The sequence below is a fragment of the Nilaparvata lugens genome, chromosome X (genome assembly GCF_014356525.2).
Source record: "Nilaparvata lugens isolate BPH chromosome X, ASM1435652v1, whole genome shotgun sequence".
Lineage (NCBI taxonomy): Eukaryota > Metazoa > Arthropoda > Insecta > Hemiptera > Delphacidae > Nilaparvata > Nilaparvata lugens.
In genome coordinates this window covers 27860260-27882545 of record NC_052518.1, presented here as the reverse complement: position 1 = coordinate 27882545, position 22286 = coordinate 27860260, and the positions used below count along the sequence as shown (strand labels likewise).

At 35.7% G+C, this 22286-nt stretch overlaps 1 protein-coding gene across 11 annotated transcripts in view; it reads left to right on the top strand.

The window, feature by feature from the left end:
* LOC111050892 overlaps positions 1 to 20348 on the top strand; it is a 43752-nt gene extending 23404 nt beyond the window's left edge. For 6 of the 11 annotated variants that reach the window (XR_002606075.2, XR_005573319.1, XR_005573318.1 and 3 more), the window contains 2 exons: positions 1474 to 1624; positions 6081 to 6516. Coding sequence is in view for 4 of the 11 variants with exons in the window: in XM_022337272.2 (XP_022192964.1) it covers positions 1474 to 1624; positions 6081 to 6103 (174 nt within the window). In the remaining 7 variants the exon portion in view is untranslated. Of the gene's footprint in view, positions 1 to 1473; positions 1625 to 4774; positions 4819 to 6080; positions 6517 to 19381 lie in introns of those variants that run through there. The other 5 variants (XR_005573317.1, XM_022337271.2, XM_039443119.1 and 2 more) reach the window with 2 other exon arrangements.
* Positions 20349 to 22286: the final 1938 nt, after the last annotated feature.

Here is a 22286-nt window from a genome sequence, read left to right as displayed (position 1 = left end):
TGGTTATATTGGGGTAGGCATCATGGAGACCGGTTTGGAAAATATAAACCAAAAGTTCGAGTGGAGTAGCATTTTTCATATTAATCCAGGCCTAAAACCAATCCATGGTACTTAAAACTTTCCACTTCTATTTCCAGCTCGCTCTGCTCTGATCCAAATCAAGCTTGTAGGTGACAGCCAGTTCATTAGCATGGGTCTTCAATTCCATTTCAGACATTTGTTCGAATCTAGCTCCATTCAAGAAACCAAATAAATAATTCATTTTTGGATGGCTTCAAACCTATTACTATTATCATTTATATTATTGTTCTTTTTAATAAAAATCTTCAAATATAAATGTACTCCAATCGGTCATAATATTTCAGAGAACTTGGGAAAATTTCATTTTTTTGCCTGTTTGGAGCCCCTCTAACTTGGAGCCCAGGGCAGCCGGGGACTGTATCTATGTGGAAACGGGAGGGTTGTGCGAAACCTCCGGAAAATCTTTAAAATCCCGAGAAAATCATGATTTTCACAGCTGCCAATAGATTACATAGAGTCATATATATTTTGTACTAGTGACTCTAAGGTGGTTGCAACTTACTACCTTACCCTCACATCAGATCTGTTTTCAAAAAGGCTCCATTCATTCAAATAAAGCGCGAAATCGCTATTGACGTAGAAACGAGTTGACTGTGCGAAACCCCGGGAAAATCTGGAAACTCTTGGAAAACTCATGACTCATACAACTGCCGATAGATCACATTACCTGTCTAATTTTTCAAAAATTTCCAGAAGTTTTCAATTAACACTAATAAGGCGGTTACAAATGTTCAAGAGAAGTTTATAAATTGAAAATCAAATGTGTTTTCTATCGACCAGTTGAATAAAATTTTAATTTTTTTATTCCAATGTGAAGCAAAATACACTTTGTTCTGTACCTCTCGCTCGAGAAATGTCAGTTGTTCAGTTAGTCTGCACAGTCCTTCAGAGTCTGTTAGATCAATTCTATCCTAGTCCGTCCAAGGTAGGTTGTTATCGGTAACCATACTCAGTATTCATATGAATGAATAATGCCATCATATAGCAAATTCAGTTTTTCAATAGTAATAATAAGCAATGCACTATCCTGTAGTGATGCTATCAGACCATTGCTTTTGTTGACGAAAAAAGGCACTTGAACTCCATTATTTTATCTTATAAAAGTGATTAAACATGTCGAATCATCAAACATTGTAGCAACTTTTACATTGTATGAAACATATTTAGTTTCATCATATTCTGATTTAGTTATAAATGATGAGTTGAAAAATCTGAAGTTGATTGATAAATGATAATTGTTTTATATGATGGCTTATTTTCATGTTGGTCTTCAATTAAATTCTACCAGCTGATTAGAAATCGCTTATAATTTTTTAATTTGTAATCAGCTGATTACATACTTCAGTTTCTTCAAGTTTCTCAAATTGATACACTATTGAATTATATCTTCAGGTCTACCTCCTCTGGAGGGAAAACATGCAAGGAGATGGTGAAGAACATTCTTCGGAGACTCGTGACAGACAATGTTGGAATGCTCTTCAGCTGGTTGGGAGGAAAGGGAAAACGTTGCTTTCCAATTCGCCACTGGTGGAGGTAATCTACGGTGAGCTTCGAAATTTTCTACTCTTTTAACTTTGAACCATAGTACAATTCACAAGAATCAGGAACATATATGGGCATATCTTTTTAGCATTATGGACTTACCATGTCCATAAGCTTACGGTATCCTGTTTCATCCTTTGGAACTCTTAGAGGCAAAGCATTTAAAAAAATCGATTTTATAGTTCTAGCTTGTTACCTCATGCGTATGAAAAAACGCACCAGAAATCATGCAGGGCTTTCTTTGGAGGGCGCTGGAGAACTCATTTTTTGACGTACTTCGCATGACGATAAAGTTGAATAAACGCTCTAAATTTCATAGATTTTTAAAATTTCTCTGTATCTCTTGCACAAAAAAGTTATAATGGAATGAAATTTGAAAAAAATATATAAAAAAGTATTTTTGGGCTTTTGAAGGTTATAAATATAAAAATATGCGTTTTAGAGAAAAATTTTATAAAACAAAAATTATAGCGGAAGAGTTTTAAAATATTTTCGTCTAGAAAAACGGTTGAATATCTTGAACGGTTATTGAAATACAAGCGATATAGCAAAACCCTGAAAATTTTGGCGGCCATTTTTTTTTCGAGGTGCCTGTGATTTCGACTTATCATTATCACGATCTTTATTATGCTAGACCTAACGAAGAAATTGAGACATTTTCCACGGCTGTTACCCAAAAATGACCACGGAATGACATTTGCGCCCGGACTAAAATCTAGTGAGGATGTGAACATATTTTTCCATGAAACGTTTACAGCAAATGAAGGAGAAGATTCTATTTTACATTTCAAGATCAAGTAGGCCTAATGTTTTTTATAATAACTGATTACCGAGATATATAGCTTCCACTATATTAAATCAATATGAGATTGTGATAGACAATATGATAGACTCTTTTCTAAATTAGCGTTGGTTATGCAGCTAAGTCAGTCTAGTTTCCAGCTAGCACAGTTACGAAAGTGCACTCAAAAAGCACAAAAATTACTGTGGCTGCAGCCTCCTCCGGGGGAATATTCTTTGAAAACTGGTTCTTAGTGGGTGGCCTGATGATACCGTAAACACCTGTGAGGGGCCAGTAAGACATTGCTTTCGAGTAGTTCAATCACTTCCATTATGCTAAAAATCAATACCTATTAAATTAATTAGCTTTTTGTGTAGTTGAGTAGTTGATATTGTGGTAATTATTCATATTAAATAAAAGTACTAAGATTTAAAAATTTCTTAGTACTTTTAAGAAATTTTCAAATCTTAGTATTTTTATTTAAAATTAATTAGCTATAGAGTATAGAATAAAAATCCTTTGATTGTAGTGTCCCCGAACTACTACCAATGAATAACCATTTGGATCAAATATAGGGAGTTATATTCACATTTCTTATCAACTTGTATATTCACAAAATAGAGACACATATTAACTAATGAATTATCAACAAACTCTAACCACCAAACAAACTCCGAGTTTGTGTTCTATTCTAATCAGACGCACCAGAGTTTGTGTTCTATTCTAATTGGAATGTATATAATAATATATATTTATTATTATTGGCGGCTTTTATTGGTGGGGAGTTCCTGACGGAAGTTCCACCTCACCTGAATATATCATTTAAGCCGTCAATGGGTCTTAGGACTCTCATACTTCAGCCGGGTCCGACAATTCAACGTGCCCATCCGATAACACGGGAGTGACCTGTTCAAAAACGTTTGTTAATGAGCGGGTTTGAACCGGGGATCTCTAAGCTGCTAAGCAAGCACTCTACCCACTAGACCACGGATCACTCCTGGAATGTATTATAAAATTCAATCTGATGCTTTCCATTTATTTAACTTTTCATTACAACATATGTGAGCGAATATCATGTGTCAATTATCTCAGTTTCATAATAAGTAAAATTGTCGGCCAGTGCATGAAAGAAAATTAAAATTAATCCCGGTAAGATTAAAACAATTAAACGGCTGTGCTTAGTGGAAAGTTGTGTGTATTTCTGGCTTCGAAATTTTCTGAAATAATTCAATTTATTTAAAGTCCAGTGATAATTGACTGCAATATTCGACTATAATTTGGTGTTTCAATCATTCTAAATTCAAAATTTCTAGCTAATATATATTTTTGGACAAAAATTAAACATAAACTTTCCACAGAAAAAAAACATAACATATTTATCGGACATGTTATTATTTATCCAAATTTGGAAACAGAATAGGTTTTGGGCTGCTATGCCTGTTGTTCTTTCCTTATCATATTCATATGATTTTATAATATTGTATCAACAAATAAATAAAATAAAAATAAATAAAATAAGATGACGTCAATTAACGGAGCCTGTACAGTAACTTCCCTATTCAGCTCCGTAACATGACGTCATTTTAACGGGATCAACTTTAATTTTCTTTCTTGCAACTGGCCGTATAGAGGTTTAAGAGTACAACAAACTTATGGGCTCCAGCTCCCTCAGAAGGGCAAAGTTTTCAAAATCCTTCCTTAATGGTTACTTCGAGGCTATCATAAACACAAGTGCAAAGTTTGAAGTTTGTAGGCTCAGTAGTTTGGGCTGTGGTGTGATTTTAGTCAATCAGGACTTAGTCTTTTAGATATAGATAAATTGGAAAATCTGAAGTTTATTGATAAATGATTAATTCAAGCTCGTAAACTGGAAATCAATGTGTTTTCCTTCAAGTAGTCTAGTACATTAATATTCCAGAAATTTGCTCATTACTCGTTTCTAAATTGAAACATAGTTCAATATTTTGTGACTCTCGCTAGAGAACAGTGAATTTAGAGGTTCAATTAGTCCGAGCAGTCCTGCAGTGTCACAAAAGTGTTCTTATTAGGCAATATAGGCTGTATTTATGTTATGCAATTTCGACCTTTTTTGTAGCATTATTCGTTTTAATAATGCAATAATCTAATAAAATAAAGCTAATAGTATTTAATTTCTGTTTATCGCCTATAAGGGGATGATAACCCTTATCTGTTGATCCCCTTCAACGGGATCAGAAGTTCGAACGCTAGCGCTTCCTTGTTAGAAGACGATTATGGTGTCAAGATCAGATGATTAGAGGCTGAACGCCTAGTTTTGAATATAAAAATATCTAACTTTTAATGAATTCGCGCAAGTTGATTCTCCAACCAACTTCTCTTTCTCTATTTCAGAGATGATGCTATTGATGCTATTTCTTGTGAAACTATGGCGTAAGGTGAAGAAGAGCCCGTTTTCTTATGTCCACATGTTTAATATTTTTATTTTTCAAAAATGAAGATGATCAAACATTTACCAACATGTTCTAACATAAACGCAACTTTTCCTATTTATGAAACTAAGATGAAGCTCCATCATATTCATATTCTCATTTAGAAAAAATGGAGTTGGAAAATCTTAAGTTGATGAAGTAGAAATTTTTCCTAGACGATATAGCCAATAACTTTAAAAAATAAAATTATATTTCTCAAATAATGCATGAAACCAGGATTACTAATGTCTGTTCAATTAGTATACGTTTTATCCATGATTACTGGCATTTCTACTGCAGTTTAGGTGTGATTTCCATTTTAATTTCGTTTGGTAAATCTATGAACTTTTGAGCAATTCTCCTAAAAGTTTGCCAAGACCGAACACTTATTAAGTATGATATTTAAATCATTCTACAGAATTGATTAGCCCACTATTATTAATAATAATATCAACTGTTATCAGGAACCACTGACAATCTCTGTTTTCACAGATAATAGATATTATTGAAGGATTTTTCAAAGAAAAAATGTGTTAGTCGTTTTCAATGATTATCATTTTTGATGTTATATTTTAATTGAGTGAAATTATGAAGTATTATTCATTTATTATTATTGAGTATAATTAAGTTTATGCTATTCTAGTATAGGCATATTCTTCAATATAGGCTATTTGAATTTTCTGTTGAAAATTGATGTTTTCCACAATAATAAATTTAATCCTTCGTTCTGTTTACTTATGCCATGAACTACCGTACTGTTTTGGTGCCATTATATCTATTTTTACTTTTTACTGAAATAATGGGGTTATTGAGTTACTAATTCTCATAACAGGCGAAAGGCAAAGAGCACATTGAATAAAGTTCCATCGGTAGCCAACAATATTTATTTATTCTATGTGATAGCTTGATTTCAAAGTCTATTCAATTAGTATTTATTGTCTCCTTGTTATCAAATGTTATATCAATTCTTGCTCATTTACAAAATACTTAAATTATTTTCCAATCGATGGGTCGGTCTCTGATCTGCAAATTGTCTTTCTTATTTCTTAAATTAATTTGATTTTATTTGAAATTTGTCCATTAAGGTTAAGGAGATTACACCAGATAAGATACTAGATTTCAATATTAATATTTGAAAACTCATATTTTATCATGGTAAGTATGTTATTTTTAGTAAAGTAATGTTACCAAAGGTAGATGGATTTAATTTGAAGATGTTTTCTTTTCAGAACTACGCCTCAAATTCCGATAAATGTCAGTGCTGCTCAAAAGTTTGACTGAAAGTGACTTAAGAAATATGGGAAGAAATCCATGACACCCGTCAATTAAACTGCTGGTTCCATTGAATGGTTCTGTAATTTATTTAAAATAGTCTATCATTTCCTAGACACTAGGGCCTACCTATTTTAAATTGGATCGAATTAGTAACCACTGAAGCGTCACATAAATTTAAACGTTTTTGTCACTAAGAAGTCAAACAGGTTCTAGAATTATGTAGATTGATATAGTTGAAAGTCATTTATATCAGAAAATTTTGATAACATTTTCAAATAAATTAATGAGATTCACTCACCATTCATTGAAGCTCAATGATTCCTTGATTCAATGGAAATTACATAGCCTTCAACTTTAATGTGTTATTATAAAAATAAATACGAATATTCACCACTGAAATTTATTCAACACAATCCTTTGTGAGTTTCGACTGAACAGTGAACATAGAACAGGAAACTACGAATTTGCATTGAAAATTTTAGGTTAGAAAAATCCGCGAAAACTATGCTCGGTGGGCGGTCAATATTTTGCTGCACTAATCAAACATCGGTTGTCTTCAGGGATACACTGATCCACTGACTCGGGTGACCCGAGCTAGCTGACCTGTGTTCCTTGGGAGCTTTTGACAGTTCATAACCCGGTCGCCATCTTTGATTTTTCTCGACCGGGTCAGCAATCGTGACCTGACCAATCTTATTAGTCCAGGCACTGGCTTACATTGAGCATACATGAGAGAGGCAGAGAATTTGACTTCTGATTATTGTTAGGGGGTCTTTAGTGTATATGAAACTCGATGTCGTCACGTCCCAGGGTGGTCGACAGCTTGGAGGAGAGGGGGGTAAGTTGTAAAAAACGCGCGTTTATAAAATCGCCTGTCCTGCAGTTACTATTCATAGTAAAGCTTTTGATTTTTTCTCAATATTATTTACACATAACTGGCTTTCAATGTGGTCCTATACATTTTTACGATAAACCGCATAGTTTTTCCGTAAAAAAATAAAATATCTCGAAAAATGTATTTTTTATTATGGACTTTTTGTTATTTCTCGAATATTCAAGTAATTAGCCGACTTAGAGGAAAAGGCTCCCAATAAACGTTGTAGGCCGTTTCTTGCTGAATCCAATGATATATATAGTTTGAGGATTACGATCATAGATGCGGCGGTGGGAGGGGGATAAGTAGCACTGTTATGCTGCGGCGCGGTCCTCCCCCATGATTAATGCGCGTAATGGCCTGTCTATCGCATCGCTCCTACTAGTCTATGCATTCAAATTATGTATTTCAGGAACGCTATCTTATGTATTTTCGGTCGCTGAACACGATTTTTCAACTCTCAAGCCTTAATAATTGATAATTCTCATCATAATATACTAATTATGGTCAAAATTACAAACTTCATCTCATTATCATTATTTATGATTACATTGTAATGATAAACCATCCTGTTAGGAATCCTAATGTGTTTCTCAGTCGATAAAAAACTGATATTCCATTAGGAGAGAATAATTATTCGATTTAGTTCAATGATCATGTTGGAATTGCGAAAGTCAAGTAATGGAGTAAGTTAAACAAATAATATAGGCTACCCCATATAGAGCACCGTGTAACAGGAGTAAAATATTTCCTTTATATAAATTTACAGTTGAAGCACAAATAATGCCAATTACTCCCATGTGATATGTCTAAATATTTGATTACAAAGGAGATACAACTCTAAAGCTGCGTTTACACCAAAGTTATTAAGGAGATGTTGATATAACTTAATCTTTATAGATTCTATTAGATTGAACATAACTTATCATACATATGATGGACATATGTGTTTGCCAAGTTCCGTTCAATCTAATAGAATCTATAGAGATTAAGTTATTAACATTCAATCTAATAGAATCTATAAAGATTTAAGTTATTAACATTTTGTTAATAACTTTGTTATTAACATTTTGTTAATAACTTCGGTGTAAACGCAGCTTTATCAACTGATTTCTGTAACTTATATCTACGAATAGATACTTTTCATCTGGCTGAGTTTGACTGATTGTCTTGGGGTGGTACTTGAATGAAAGTGGAATGAGAGATATCTTTGTTGAATTTGAAATATCTGGAGAGAATACTGTTGGAAATCTATTGAAGGGAGATCAGTATAATTAAGGTGTGAGAGCAAGCAATCAATTCAATGAAACAACTACAAGTACTCATGAACGGTTCAAATATGAGAGATTGTCAAAGTATATTTGAAAGAAGTCAGGAGCTAATTGTGGAGTTTTTTAGAATCAAAATCAATGACTACTTGAAATTTATGACTGATTATTGTAACTTAGCTTAAATTATCTTAAATTGTATTCATGCTCATAAGGAAGGACTCTGGTACTGCACATAGAAACTGTACGAGAAAAGATCCTATACTTTTTTCATTCAATCACACAAACTATGTTATAAAGTCTGTGTTATATCTAGAAAACATGGAAAATACCCATAGAAGTAGAAAATAATTTCCAATAAGGAAACATTAGATCTATACAGTCAATACATTGACTCTCTGTCAAATGAAACCTTGAAAATTTAATAAATGTGACAACCGATCATGCTTTGGAGCAAACCCTCATTCGATCATCCAAAACTGAGTGATTGGAATAGCTAGTTCTTCAAAGGCTTTCCTAAAATGGCTGCTACGATATAAATAAATCTTCCATCAAAGATATTCTGTTCAAGTATGTTGACATTATTATGGATATCACTGGAGATTGTGAAGAAAGTCATCTAATGAAGTAAAACAAGAATAATGAGAGGTGAGAATGATTTCCAGAAGCATAATCTTCTCAAGAGAACATAACATTTTTTCTTCAAGACTCTGATGGACAACAGAATCTGCATAATTTTTTCAATGGTCTGGAGGCAAGTGAAGAAGTGTGTGATTCTCTTTTGAACGTATAGAAAGAAATAGTTATTCGGTCTCCAACGATTTTTATCTGAACATAGTTGTGGCAAATTGTAAAAGTGTATTCTCACCTATAAAAAGAAAAAGAGTTCTTTCATTCTCCACGATGCAATCAAACAAAAATCCTAGTCTTAGTTAATTCTAGAACAAAAAGATCTGATCTCTGTATTTTTACTAGGTAGCTGTTTAAAGATAATTCAGCATTGAAGTTTTAGTGCAGCATGCATTTCTACAATAACCGCAATCTCTGTCAACATCTGATGGATATTTGAAAAAAAACTCTTAATCTTGGCCCATAAAATTGTAAGTGAAACTAGTTGTGGATTTGACTAAATCCCGAAATATCGTTGACAAATTCGCATAATGATGACATGGCTCTCCTGGATTCAACTCCTACTTCACTTTTCAAAACTTCAATACGCTGCAAGATTATGGTAACTTTGTGATGAGAAGAGTTATGAAAATTCTCAATAAAGATGGAGTGATACAGGTGGACATAGCTTTTCATGTCTATGGTCTAAAATCAAACAAAGGTAGTGAACATATTAGAAGCAGCAGAGTAAAAGAATCACTCCAATAATATGCTCTCCAAACCATTGAGACTTGATTTCTAAATCTGTGGCAGAGATTTATTAATGTGACATGCAAGAATCTATAAAGGAATAATCCATACGTTAGCTACGTGCAGGAATACATAAATTCATTAATTTGTGGATAAAATTACAAATCATATAAATATGTTTGGGAATGAATAACAGGCATGGCCTAAAACTATTCAAATCCCAAATTTTGATACTTAATAACTTGTTACCATTTCAAAACAGTCTACCATAAACAGTCTACAAAACGGGAATACCATAATGGATGAATCAATCAAAAGTTAGTGATATATCATCATAATAATACTGTTAGAAATAACATGGATGAATATTTAAATTTTCATTTCATTTTGATTTGACACATATCTATTATTATATTGGATATAATTTCTCAAAAGTTCACAAACTGAAGATTCACGAAAGATTAACATTTTCATACTAAACATAATCATTATGATAATGAATGAATGATGAATTCCATTTCCACCATGAAGAACTAAGAAATTCCACAAATATTTCTTGGAAATTAAGTGACCACTATATCAAGTAAGCGTGGCCAGTGTGCAATTAATGATATAATTTAGCCTGCAGTACATCACAATAAATTAATTTGAGATAAAAACAATAGAACATAAACATATATGAATATTATCTTCATTCTATCCTAATATATTTCTTTAAACCCAAGTTTCGTTCATTTCAAATAGTCATTTCTTAGTTTCCTTGCAGAATGAGATGAAGTTTGTAATTTTGACCATAATTAGTATATTATGATGAGAATTATCAATTATTAAGGCTTGAGAGTTGAAAAATCGTGTTCAGCGACCGAAAATACATAAGATAGCGTTCCTGAAATACATAATTTGAATGCATAGACTAGTAGGAGCGATGCGATAGACAGGCCATTACGCGCATTAATCATGGGGGAGGACCGCGCCGCAGCATAACAGTGCTACTTATCCCCCTCCCACCGCCGCATCTATGATCGTAATCCTCAAACTATATATATCATTGGATTCAGCAAGAAACGGCCTACAACGTTTATTGGGAGCCTTTTCCTCTAAGTCGGCTAATTACTTGAATATTCGAGAAATAACAAAAAGTCCATAATAAAAAAATACATTTTTCGAGATATTTTATTTTTTTACGGAAAAACTATGCGGTTTATCGTAAAAATGTATAGGACCACATTGAAAGCCAGTTATGTGTAAATAATATTGAGAAAAAATCAAAAGCTTTACTATGAATAGTAACTGCAGGACAGGCGATTTTATAAACGCGCGTTTTTTACAACTTACCCCCCTCCCCTCCAAGCTGTCGACCACCCTGTGACGTGACGACATCGAGTTTCATATACACTAAAGACCCCCTAACAATAATCCGAAGTCAAATTCTCTGCCTCTCTCATGTATGCTCAATGTAAGCCAGCGCCTGGACTATATTGCTTGGTTTGCGGCAGCGGCAGATTTAAATGCTTGATACCATCCGTCTTGACATTTTACTATTAAAATAGAGATAAAAACTGAAAATATAATAAAATGTATTATTGAATCTTTTAAATTATTAAATTTAGCTGAAAGGGCGGCCAGTGCCTCCCTGCTGTAGCCGACCTTCTACAAATTCCTCTTGAAAAAACAAATGAATCACTGATTGCAACCTAATCTCAAAAACAACCTATATCTCAAAAGTTTAATTTGTTGTTAATAAAACTGATTCAAATCATAAAATAATATTTCTAGTACGGTAATTATGATTGAATGATTATCAAATGTTCTCTTCAAATAGCATTTTAGTTCAAAAATTTTGATAATTTATCCAAAAATGAATTTTTCCATTTAATTAATTATATTAATATTTGGATATAGGTTGTCACCGCAATCATTGAGTATAAGTTGGGTTTCCTCTTAGAAAAGTACTGGCAGAGGTTATAAAAGTCAACAATAATAATAAGAGCTCTCTTGAAATTACCTATCAGGTACTGATGGGGATCATTGTCTTCATTATTGCATGTTGGCCAAGCCAGAATTTCATCATAGAAGTAATCTCTAATATCATCAGGAACATATTCCACACATTTCTTGAAGTCCTTCATCATGAGTGTGGGCTATAAGTGTTGGGAGGACAACTGATTCAGAAGTTGCAAATCTTAGTTTAAATGTATTGTGGATGAACCCATTGATTACTGAGCAACACTTCACAGAACCTGGTGTAGCATGTGATCGAAACAGAGAGCTGAAATTCTGCTCTAGAGAGGAGTGGAAGTCTGAGGAAGGGCCGTATTTCAAGAGAGGTGGCCTTGTCTGGTACACGGACATTTTTCTCATTGAAGGGAAATCAGGCTACGGGGTATACAGTGATTCACCCAGAACAGAACTCTGTGCAAATCTGGGATAACACTGTACTATCTCTCTGACAGAAATTTGGGGCATCATGGCTTGTGCCAATATAGGCATTGCCAGACGCTATATTGCGACAAGCACATAGTAATCTTGTCAGATTGTCAGGCAGCCCTCATATTTTATGTTTTGTTACAAGTTTTAGGTAGTTGATTATTGTTTTATCTTGTTCTGAACAAAGCTCAGGCTAGAGCTACCAGAGGACTGTAATTTACTATTCAAATAATCAAATACAAACAAGGGGCAAAATTTAATCTTCAATTTGAGCCAGGTTATTTGTACAGTTAAACTCTGCATTAATGAACAATAAAAAAGAGCAAAAACTCACCAGATTTAATCCAATCTTGTCTACTTGCCCTTTGAAGCCTTTATTAGGTGTTTTGATCAGGTTCAGGGTGGGATGAAATCTGGGAATAAGACAGGTTCTGGCTTCCGGGCTGTCTTTTCGCGTTCAACTTGCAGACCATGCACTGTGTTTTGAACAAAGCTCAAACTGGATTCTTTATAAATTCAAATCCGATTCAAATTAATTCAATTCAACACTATTTACGCTGTTATATTCATAATTCACACACATGACATTCAAACAATTATTTACAAGAAATTTCTGATCGAAATTACATGACAAACACACAATTTTGGTCTTGCAACAAGACGGGCTGACGAAACAAGACAGACTGGGGCTTTTAACATCAACAAGACCAAAACAGCTGGACGGTCTGCGCTGGTGCATACACAAGTCTGCTATTGGCAGAACTGCAGTCTGGGATTTTGGCGCTACAGTTCGAATTCTCTGGCCAGACCATACCCCCGCCTCTGAAAAACTATTTTTCAGCCAAGTTACAAAAACTGAAAAAACCACAGAAAGGAAAAAATCCAGACATGCCAAAAAGAACAAAAAAACACCAACACCAAAAAACAACACAAAGAAAAAAATGCAACAAGCACAACAACTATTGAGTTGGGAGTGGATATAATTTTGTTACTGGTCTTTTATAAATACCAGTTTTTAGGCGAACACTTGCCACTCGAACCTCGCCATCACTTCCCGGAAACACTTGTTCAATGACACCCAGTGGCCACTGCAATGGAGGTGTGTTTGTTTGGTCTACTACCACAACTGTTCCCACACTGATAGAAGTGGGTGATTTCAGCCATTTTCTACGACTTTGAAGTTCGTGCAGGTACTCTCTTCTCCATCGGTTCCAGAACGATTAAATAAGTTGACTGATCAATTCATACCTGGTGAGACGATTCACAGGGACACTGTCCACGTCCCGCATGGGAAACGATTTCAACGGTGTTAGAGTCAAAAAGTGCGCTGGGGTTAAAGCCAGCGGTTCACACGGATCCTCACTCAGTACACACAGTGGGCGGGAATTCAGGACACCTTCAATCTGCACCAATACAGTGTTCAGTTCCTCATAGGTGAGAAGTTGATTGCCAATTACTCGGAACAGATGCAACTTTACAGATTTGACATTTGCCTCCCACAGACCTCCAAAATGCGGTGAACCAGGGGGAATGAATTTCCAATCAATTTTGTGTTCGGCGAGTTGACTAGTCAATGTGGTTTGAAACTCGGACAAGTTCAAAAGTTGAGATATTTTTCGCAACTGTTCCTTGGCACCTACAAAATTAGTACCACAATCCAATCGGAATACATCACACGACAGGGTCCATGATGTGACAAAAATTGATGAAACGCAGCTAAAAACATGGGCGTTGATAGATCTGATACCAACTCAATATGTACCGCCTTTGTTGCCATACACACAAACAGACAAATGTAGGCTTTCGAAACACAAGGATTACGACGTCTTGTCATAGTAATACACAGAGGACCAGCGTAATCCACACCACAATTTTCAAATGGTTTGCATTTTGACACTTGACAAGCAGGCAGGTCACCCATTTTTGGAATAATTGCATTATTACTAGGTCGAACATGGAAACAACGATTACACTTGAAGACACAAATACGAATAATAGAGCGAGCAGACAGTATCCAGAATTTCTGTCTGATCAAGGACAACAATAATGAAGGTCCAGCATGACAATTCTTCTTGTGATGATAATCAATCAACATCGATACGAAAGCATCGGATTTTGGTAAGATCATCTGATGACAAGTCTCAAATTCCAGTCCAGCTTGAGACAAACGACCGCCGACACGAATCACACCTCTATCAATGAATGGAGACAGGCGACATAGGCGCGTAGAACAATCCTCTCCCTTCTCTAATTGCACAAATTCAGATGAAAAATGTATCTTCTGTACCACTTTACATAGATACCTTTCAGCAACATCGAAATCTGACTCTTCTGATTGGGGTAAGATTCGTAAGAATTTGAGAACAAGAATTACAATTCTCAAAAGACGACCATAATCCGAACAATGACCAATCAATGAATATATTGCATTGCTGTTACAATCAGGAGATTTTGTGACTGTCAACACTGATGGTTTTTTCGCCTCCGGTGGATCCACTATCTCTTCCATTTCAGTTCGGACGGGCCAATCACATTCGTCCTCTGCTATCCATGATGGACCTGAGAGCCACAACGGAAAGTTCACAAGCTCAACTGGTGATAAACCTCTAAACAAACAGTCAGCGGGATTTTCAATTCCGGCAACATGCATCCACTCCTGTTTACAAGAATCCTGTATTTTTGCGATGCGATTACCAACAAAAGTTTGCCATTTCGCGGATGGAGCATTAATCCAACACAAGGTGACTGTAGAATCAGAGAGTGCGACAATACGAGACACATGACAACGTTCACTAATAATAGTGACTACTGAATTCATGAGTTCTGCCAACAAGAGTGCCGCACACAACTCCAAACGAGGTATTGAAACAACTTTAGATGGTACTACCTTGGACTTTGAACACAATAATACAACTCTTGGCTCCTCGCTCTCCTTCTGCGACTTCACATAGATAACTGCACCATAACCAGACAACGATGCATCACAAAAACCAATCAAACTGATGTGAGAATCCTGAAACAAACCAACGTGACGTGGAACAGCAAATTTCAACAATAGAGGCAACTCTTTTTGACAATTCTCCCAAAGAGTGCAGATAGACTCAGGCGGCTTCTCGTCCCAATCCACTCCTAATTTCCACAGTTTCTGGACAAGACACTTTAGAAATAATGTAAACGGTGACAAGAGACCAAGTGGATCATAGATACGAGCCATCACTGACAGAATAGAACGCTTAGTAGCGACGACCTCACCACTCTTGACTGAAAACTGAAACAGATCAGTACTAGGTTGCCAATTCAATCCCAAGATAGCCAAGGAGTTGTCTGCTTCGAAATCCTTGTACGAAAACGATTTCTCTTCCTCCGAGAATTTCTCCAACATTGATGGTGAATTTGAAGTCCACTTTGTGAGCGAGAAACCTCCTCCCTCAAACAGCTGCTTGGACTGACGATACAGCTCCGCGGCCTCTGACTCTGTGGCGACAGATGTGACTAAGTTGTCCATGAACATGTCTCTTGGTATTCTCGCCTTGGCTGCTGGAAAACGATTTCCATCCTCCTCTTCAAGCTGGTGGACAGTGCGAAGTGCCAAATATGGAGAGCTTGAAACACCAAAAACAACACAATTGAGCTGATAAATTTTGATCGGATCCTCCGGCGAAAATCTCCACAATACACGCTGATAACGACGGCAGGAATCCTCCACTAATATCTGTCGATACATTTGTTGAATGTCGGCAGTTAGTGCCATTGGGAACAAACGAAAATTAACTAACAAAACAAAAATGTCAGTCTGCAATTTGGGACCAGCATGAAGAACCTGGTTCAATGACAAACCAGATCATGTTCTGGAACCAGCATCAAATACAATTCAGATGGGCGTGGTAGTGCTGCTTGCTTTCACAATGGCGTGATGCGGTATGTAGTAACCACCTTGGTCTGTCTGATCTGCTACAAACGACATGTGACCCTGACGTAGGTAATTGATCAATATTTCATGATATGAAATACAAGTATTGCTGTCAAGCTCTAGTCGTCTCTCCAAAGTCAGCAGTCTGCATTCGGCGACAGCATACGAATATCCCAAGCTGCTGGGTGGCTCCGCAAATGACAAGGCAACAACAAAACGACCAGAATTCACACAATGTACAGACTTCCGAAAATTTACCTCACACTCCAACTCTTCCGGTTTCAGTTGACAGCTTGGTGCAGGGCACGATTCCAACTCCCAAAAACGTTCCACAAAACTATCCAACAATGGACTACTAACGAATGGACTACAGATGGCTGTAAAACAATTCGACACATTTGTTGTTGAAGTGAGAATCGGCGCTCTCCCCATCAGAATGTGACCAAAGACACTATTAACAGTCATCAATTCGTGCGATTCACCTGTACTAGGACTCCCACGTAGCAAGTGAGGAACTAACTCCGCACCAATGATGCCATCTATTCTACTAGGAAGGTAGAATTTGTCGTCAGCCAGTGTGAGATTTTCAAGATGATGAAGTTTGGATCTGTCGATTTCACAAGAAGGCAACTTGTCGATGATTTTATCTACCACTTATCGAAAACTTAATGGTAGGATCCAACTTCGACTGAATCGACACACAAGTACGACCTCGAACTTCACTAGTACCACCACCGAATCCATGAACAACGGTTTTCATGGGCTGGAATGGTAGTCTCAAACGCCGACACAATTTGGCTGTAACAAAATGACACTGACTCCCGGTGTCAACCAAGAAATGAACATCACAAAGCTGATCATTACAATCTCGAACATGTGCAGTGACGGTCGACAACACAACAGTCGAATTTTCTACATCGTTGGATGTAGAACAACAACTAATAGGTGATGTGCCACCTGCCTTGGAGTTCAACGAGGACACAACACCTTCATTGGAACTTGATCTGGAAAAGTGCAATAAAGAATGATGAGATTCTTGACATTGAGCACACTGAGTTTTACTACAACAATCTCTACTCAAATGATCCACATCAAGACAACGAAAACAACAAAACTTTCCTTTAATCAAACAATAATGATCCCAAGGAGTCATTTTCAAGAAACTTGCACAATCTACTAACCGATGACCCAGTTTTGAGCACTTCAGACAATTGGGATTGTTTGTCAATTAATTTGACATAATCGGTATAAGTTGGCATAGCCTTGTCACGGACAGCCGATTCAGAATTTCTACGAGAACTTAGATCCAGCAATCTCAAGCCATGATAAAGGAATATCGAGTCTGACAAATCAATGAGTTGCAATCTCTTCAATGCATTGATTGAACTGCAAAACCCATCCAAAATCGCAATACAACCTGCCTTTGATTCTGATTTTATTGGACGAAATTCAAAAATTTGTTTGAAATAGGCATCGACTTGCGCCCGTGGATCATTATAGCGGGTCAATAATGCCTGCCAAATTATTTGATAATTGTTAGCCAATGGTGGCAAATGACGACAAATATTTGCTGCTTGTCCAGTAAGTCTACTTACAAGATATTGGACCTTCTGCTGATCGTTCAAACTCTTGTTGTCATGTACCAATGCCTTAAATAGTTCATAAAGGACTCGTCACACCAAGCTCGCCAGTACCGCCGAGGTAGTACCGCTGGTGGTAGTTTTCTCGGCTGAGCACGCCACACTGAAAAACGTCCGCTAGCGGTAGTCTCCGAGTAGTGAGTCTAGTAGTGGGGGGTGAGACGTACTAGTTGCATTGTGTTGCAAGGAGTAGAGGTGCGCATGCGCTACCTCTTCGAATCGCCTGCCATGTATTCAGGTTGAGCGCGCCACACTGAGCTTGCTTTATCCGCCATACTACCTCTCAGCGAACTTTTGTTGAATCGCCTAGCAGGCGGTCGTAGGTGGTAGTGCGCCGTACTACCGCCGCGGTAGCGAGCTCGGTGTGGCGCAATCAACCTGAATACATGGCTAGCGATTTTTAAAACTTCGCTACCGCCGCGGTAGCGAGCTTGGTGTGGCGTGCCCTTAAAACACCGACCATTGAGTCTGGTTCCCATCAAATTTCGGAAGGTCAATTTTAGGCAGTACCAACTTGGACACGACCGGCTGTGCACTAGCTGCTGTAGCTGCCGAAGATTGAGCAATAGCATCAGTCGCCTCTTTCTGTTTGAGAGTGTTAGCCGCTACTTCAATATACTGAAACAGATCTAGGTGTGAGTCGTTGAATGCTACAACATGATCTTTATTCAACTCAAGTTCCAACTCATTAACCACTAATTCTGTCTTTTCATAATCCAAAATGGTCTGAGACACCCAAGGATACAAGATTGAAAATTGCTCAGCAACTTTTGGATCAGAGACATTTTTAGACAGTTCATAAATTCTTTGCAATCTGGCATACAATTGTTCCAGTTTAGCGCGATGCACCCTGATTTGTTTCTGTAATTTTTCCTCCATCTTGAACTCATACACAAAACAATTCAGCCCCGACAATACAAACAACAGATAATAAAACAAGAATGAGTTCAAAAACTAGATGAAAAGAAGAATCACGACTAGTAAGTTATCAAAGTTAAACTTTGATTATCAATTCACAAGATAAGTTACTGCTGAAGACAAAACTATATGATTAGATAATGTTCTTCCAACAACTCACAAACAAACGATAACTTGTTGAATTGAACAAACAAAATCATGCTGGTGAATAACCTTCACTAACATGTATAAAAAAAATGGACAATACAAATTCCAACAAACAAACAAATTCCTGAGAAAAAGAGCACAATGCGCCTAGTTTCAGGAAATTACAATTTTAACTGAAATAAATTTAATTTCCGGCAAATACAAAATTGACAAGAAACCTTGCTCTAGAACAAGGCTACAACAAACTTAAGTTGAGCATAGATCAGACCATTCTCAACATGCGTGTGTGAATTAATCAATAAATTACAAATTTAAATTCATCCCGGCCTGGCAGGATCAAGAAATGTTCTGAACAAAGCTCAGGCTGGATTCTTTTTAAATTCAAATCTGATTCAAATTAATTCAATTCAACACTATTTACGCTGTTATATTCATAATTCACACACACAACATTCAAACAATTATTTACAAGAAATTTCCGATCGAAATTACATGACAAACACACAATTTTGGTCTTGCAACAAGATGGGCTGACGAAACAAGACAGACTGGGGCTTTTAACATCGACAAGACCAAAACAGCTGGACGGTCTGTGCTGGCGCAAACACAAGCCTGCTATTGGCAGAACTGCAGTCTGGGATTTTGGCGCTACAGTTCGAATTCTCCGGCCAGACCATATCTGTTAATCGATTTTGTTATGAATTTGTTTCAGAATGGAAGTTGAATGTGCAGACAGACATCATCAATGAAATCAAAATTAACATACCAGTAAGGAAAATTTTAAGGGAATTAGAGACTACCCAGAAAAGTTCAGAGTCAGAGATTAGTAAAGCTATAGTTTCAAAGATATTTCTGATGTAAAAATTTGGGAATTACTACCAGTGAAATTAGAAGAAGAATTTACCGCTTTGGAGGAAAAAGTATCTGAAACAGGAGCATTCAAGTCAAAAATGATAAGGTCAAATTTCTCTAAAGTAACTTTTGAGTGCTCCAATTTTTTTATTTTTTATTTGGTTGCCATTGTGAGATTTTGAATGTACAATACTTTTTACAGTAGAGTCCTGCTATTCCAAAGTTCGGTAAAGTATACCATAGTTCGGTAAAGTTTCATAGCTCTAACTTTTAAGTTAATACAGCCCTTTAATTAGGTTCCTGCCATTCGGAGAGGGTTTATTTAAAAAGATATGTTTTCTGTTGAAGCTTTACATCAAGACCTTTCATTCAATTTTGCGGTTAAAAGGTGTGCGGTTTATGGTTCTCTCAAAAGTTCAAATCGTTAGCTTTATATATAGATATAATAAATCAGAATGTGTTGCTCTGTAACCAAAGATTATATTTATTGATTTGAAAAAAAAATTTAATAAACATTAAAATATAGACACTTTTGAATTAATATGTAACCAAGTATATGTATTAAGTATATGTAACCAAAGAAACAATATTCAATATCCAAAAAATTCTGTGTATCTCCTTCACGATCTTTCCAAACTATTGCTTTCAACAAACTCAAAATAAACATTTTATGGTTACTAGGGACATGTGCTTCTCAGTCTTCAGATGATATTTATAAAGAATACTATAATATGTTCTTTACATCTCCCCCCTCCCCACAGACAGAATTGACAAAAACAAATATAAACAAACCAGCACAAAAGAATAAACATATATGAATATATAAATGAGTAGTAATTGAATAGAATTCATAAACCCAATCCTTTTTTCATAGTCATTCATATGAGTAATAATATTGAGCTTGTGACTCTAAGGTTGCTGCAGCTTGCTACCCTCACATCAGATCTGTTTTCATTCAAATAAGGCGCGAAATCTCTATTGACGTAGAAACGAGTTGACTGTGCGAAACCACGGGAAAATCTTGAAACTCTTGGGAAACTCATGACTCATGACTGCCGATAGATCACATTACCTGTCTAATTTTTCAAAAATTTACAGAATTTTTCAATCAACACTAATAAGGCGGTTACAAATGTTCAAGAGAAGTTTATAAACTGAAAATCAAATCTGTTTTCTATCGACCAGTTGAATAACTTTTCAATTATTTTTGTTCAATGTGAAGCAGAATACACTTTGTTTTGTACCTTTTGCTGGAGAAATGTCAGTGGTTAAAGTTATTCAGCACAGTCCTTCAGAGTGTGTTAGATCAATTCTATCCTAGTCCATCCAAGGTAGGTTGTTTTCGGTAATTGGATACATTTTTTGAAGCATTATTCATATGAATGAATAATACCATCATATAACAAATTCATTTTTTTCAATAGTAATAATTAGTAATGCACCATTCTATAGTGATTTAGTAAAGTAATCATTTAAATGAACGGCTTGGTAATAAATGTTTTTGCTCTACTTATGAAATACTATGTGTTTCTAAAATTTTTTAATTGTTTATCCAATCTACATTATGAGGGCCTTTTTTAATTTTATCATGCATTTCATCACATAGGTTATTGATTTAACAACACCTTCAATCAGTTTTACTATCATTTATTGAATTTAACAATCGATAATTGGAACTATTATTGGCGGTTTGGAAAAAATATGATTTTGACGTATTTCAGACGTATTTGTAACTCTCCTAATGCCGTTTCCGTAGGATTTAAAACCAAATCTACATATGCTTTGTAAAACATGCATCTATCAATCCTGCACATGATTACCATAGTTGGATGAATATTAATATTTATATTACCAACAACACAGACACTGATTTGATTTGGCATGTTTTCAAGTAACTGATTTGAGCTTTTAACAAAAGTTTCTATGTTATGGTTACTGGAATATCTATGAACTACAATACTTTTCAATACATTATCATCTTACAACCTTTAATAAATTCCCAAGGAGTTAGCTTCAGATATATCACATGCGATAACATTGAAATAAATATTAACACCCAAACCATCACATTTATTGATAGGCCTATAGATGTTATTATTTAGATCAAAGAGTGAAAAATTTTTAGTGATTTAGTTTGATGTCGATTCACTGTTAGATTTACTCAGTTTTTCCGAATACTTGCAAATTTTTATTGATTATTTTTAATTCAATTTTGAAATATTATTGATGTACTAACACGTTACCGACACCCACATTATTACAATAAATTCATAAACCAACTCCTTCAATAAATATTAATAAATGTGAGTCACATAATTATATTTTGTGCTTGTGACTCTAAGGTGGCTGCAACTTGCTACCTTACCCTCACATCAGATCTGTTTTCAAAACGACTCAATTCATTCAAATAAAGCGTGAAATCGCTATTGACATAGAAACGAGTTGACTGCGAAACCCCGGGAAAATCTGGAAACTCTTGGAAAACTCATGACTCATACAACTGCCGATAGATCACATTACCTGTCTAATTTTTCAAAAATTTCCAGAATTTTTCAATTAACACTAATAAGGCGGTTACAAATGTTCAAGAGAAGTTTATAAATTGAAAATCAAACGTGTTTTCTATCGACCAGTTGAATAAAATTTTAATTTTTTTATTCCAATGTGAAGCAAAATACACTTTGTTCTGTACCTCTCGCTCGAGAAATGTCAGTTGTTCAGTTAGTCTGCACAGTCCTTCAGAGTCTGTTAGATCAATTCTATCC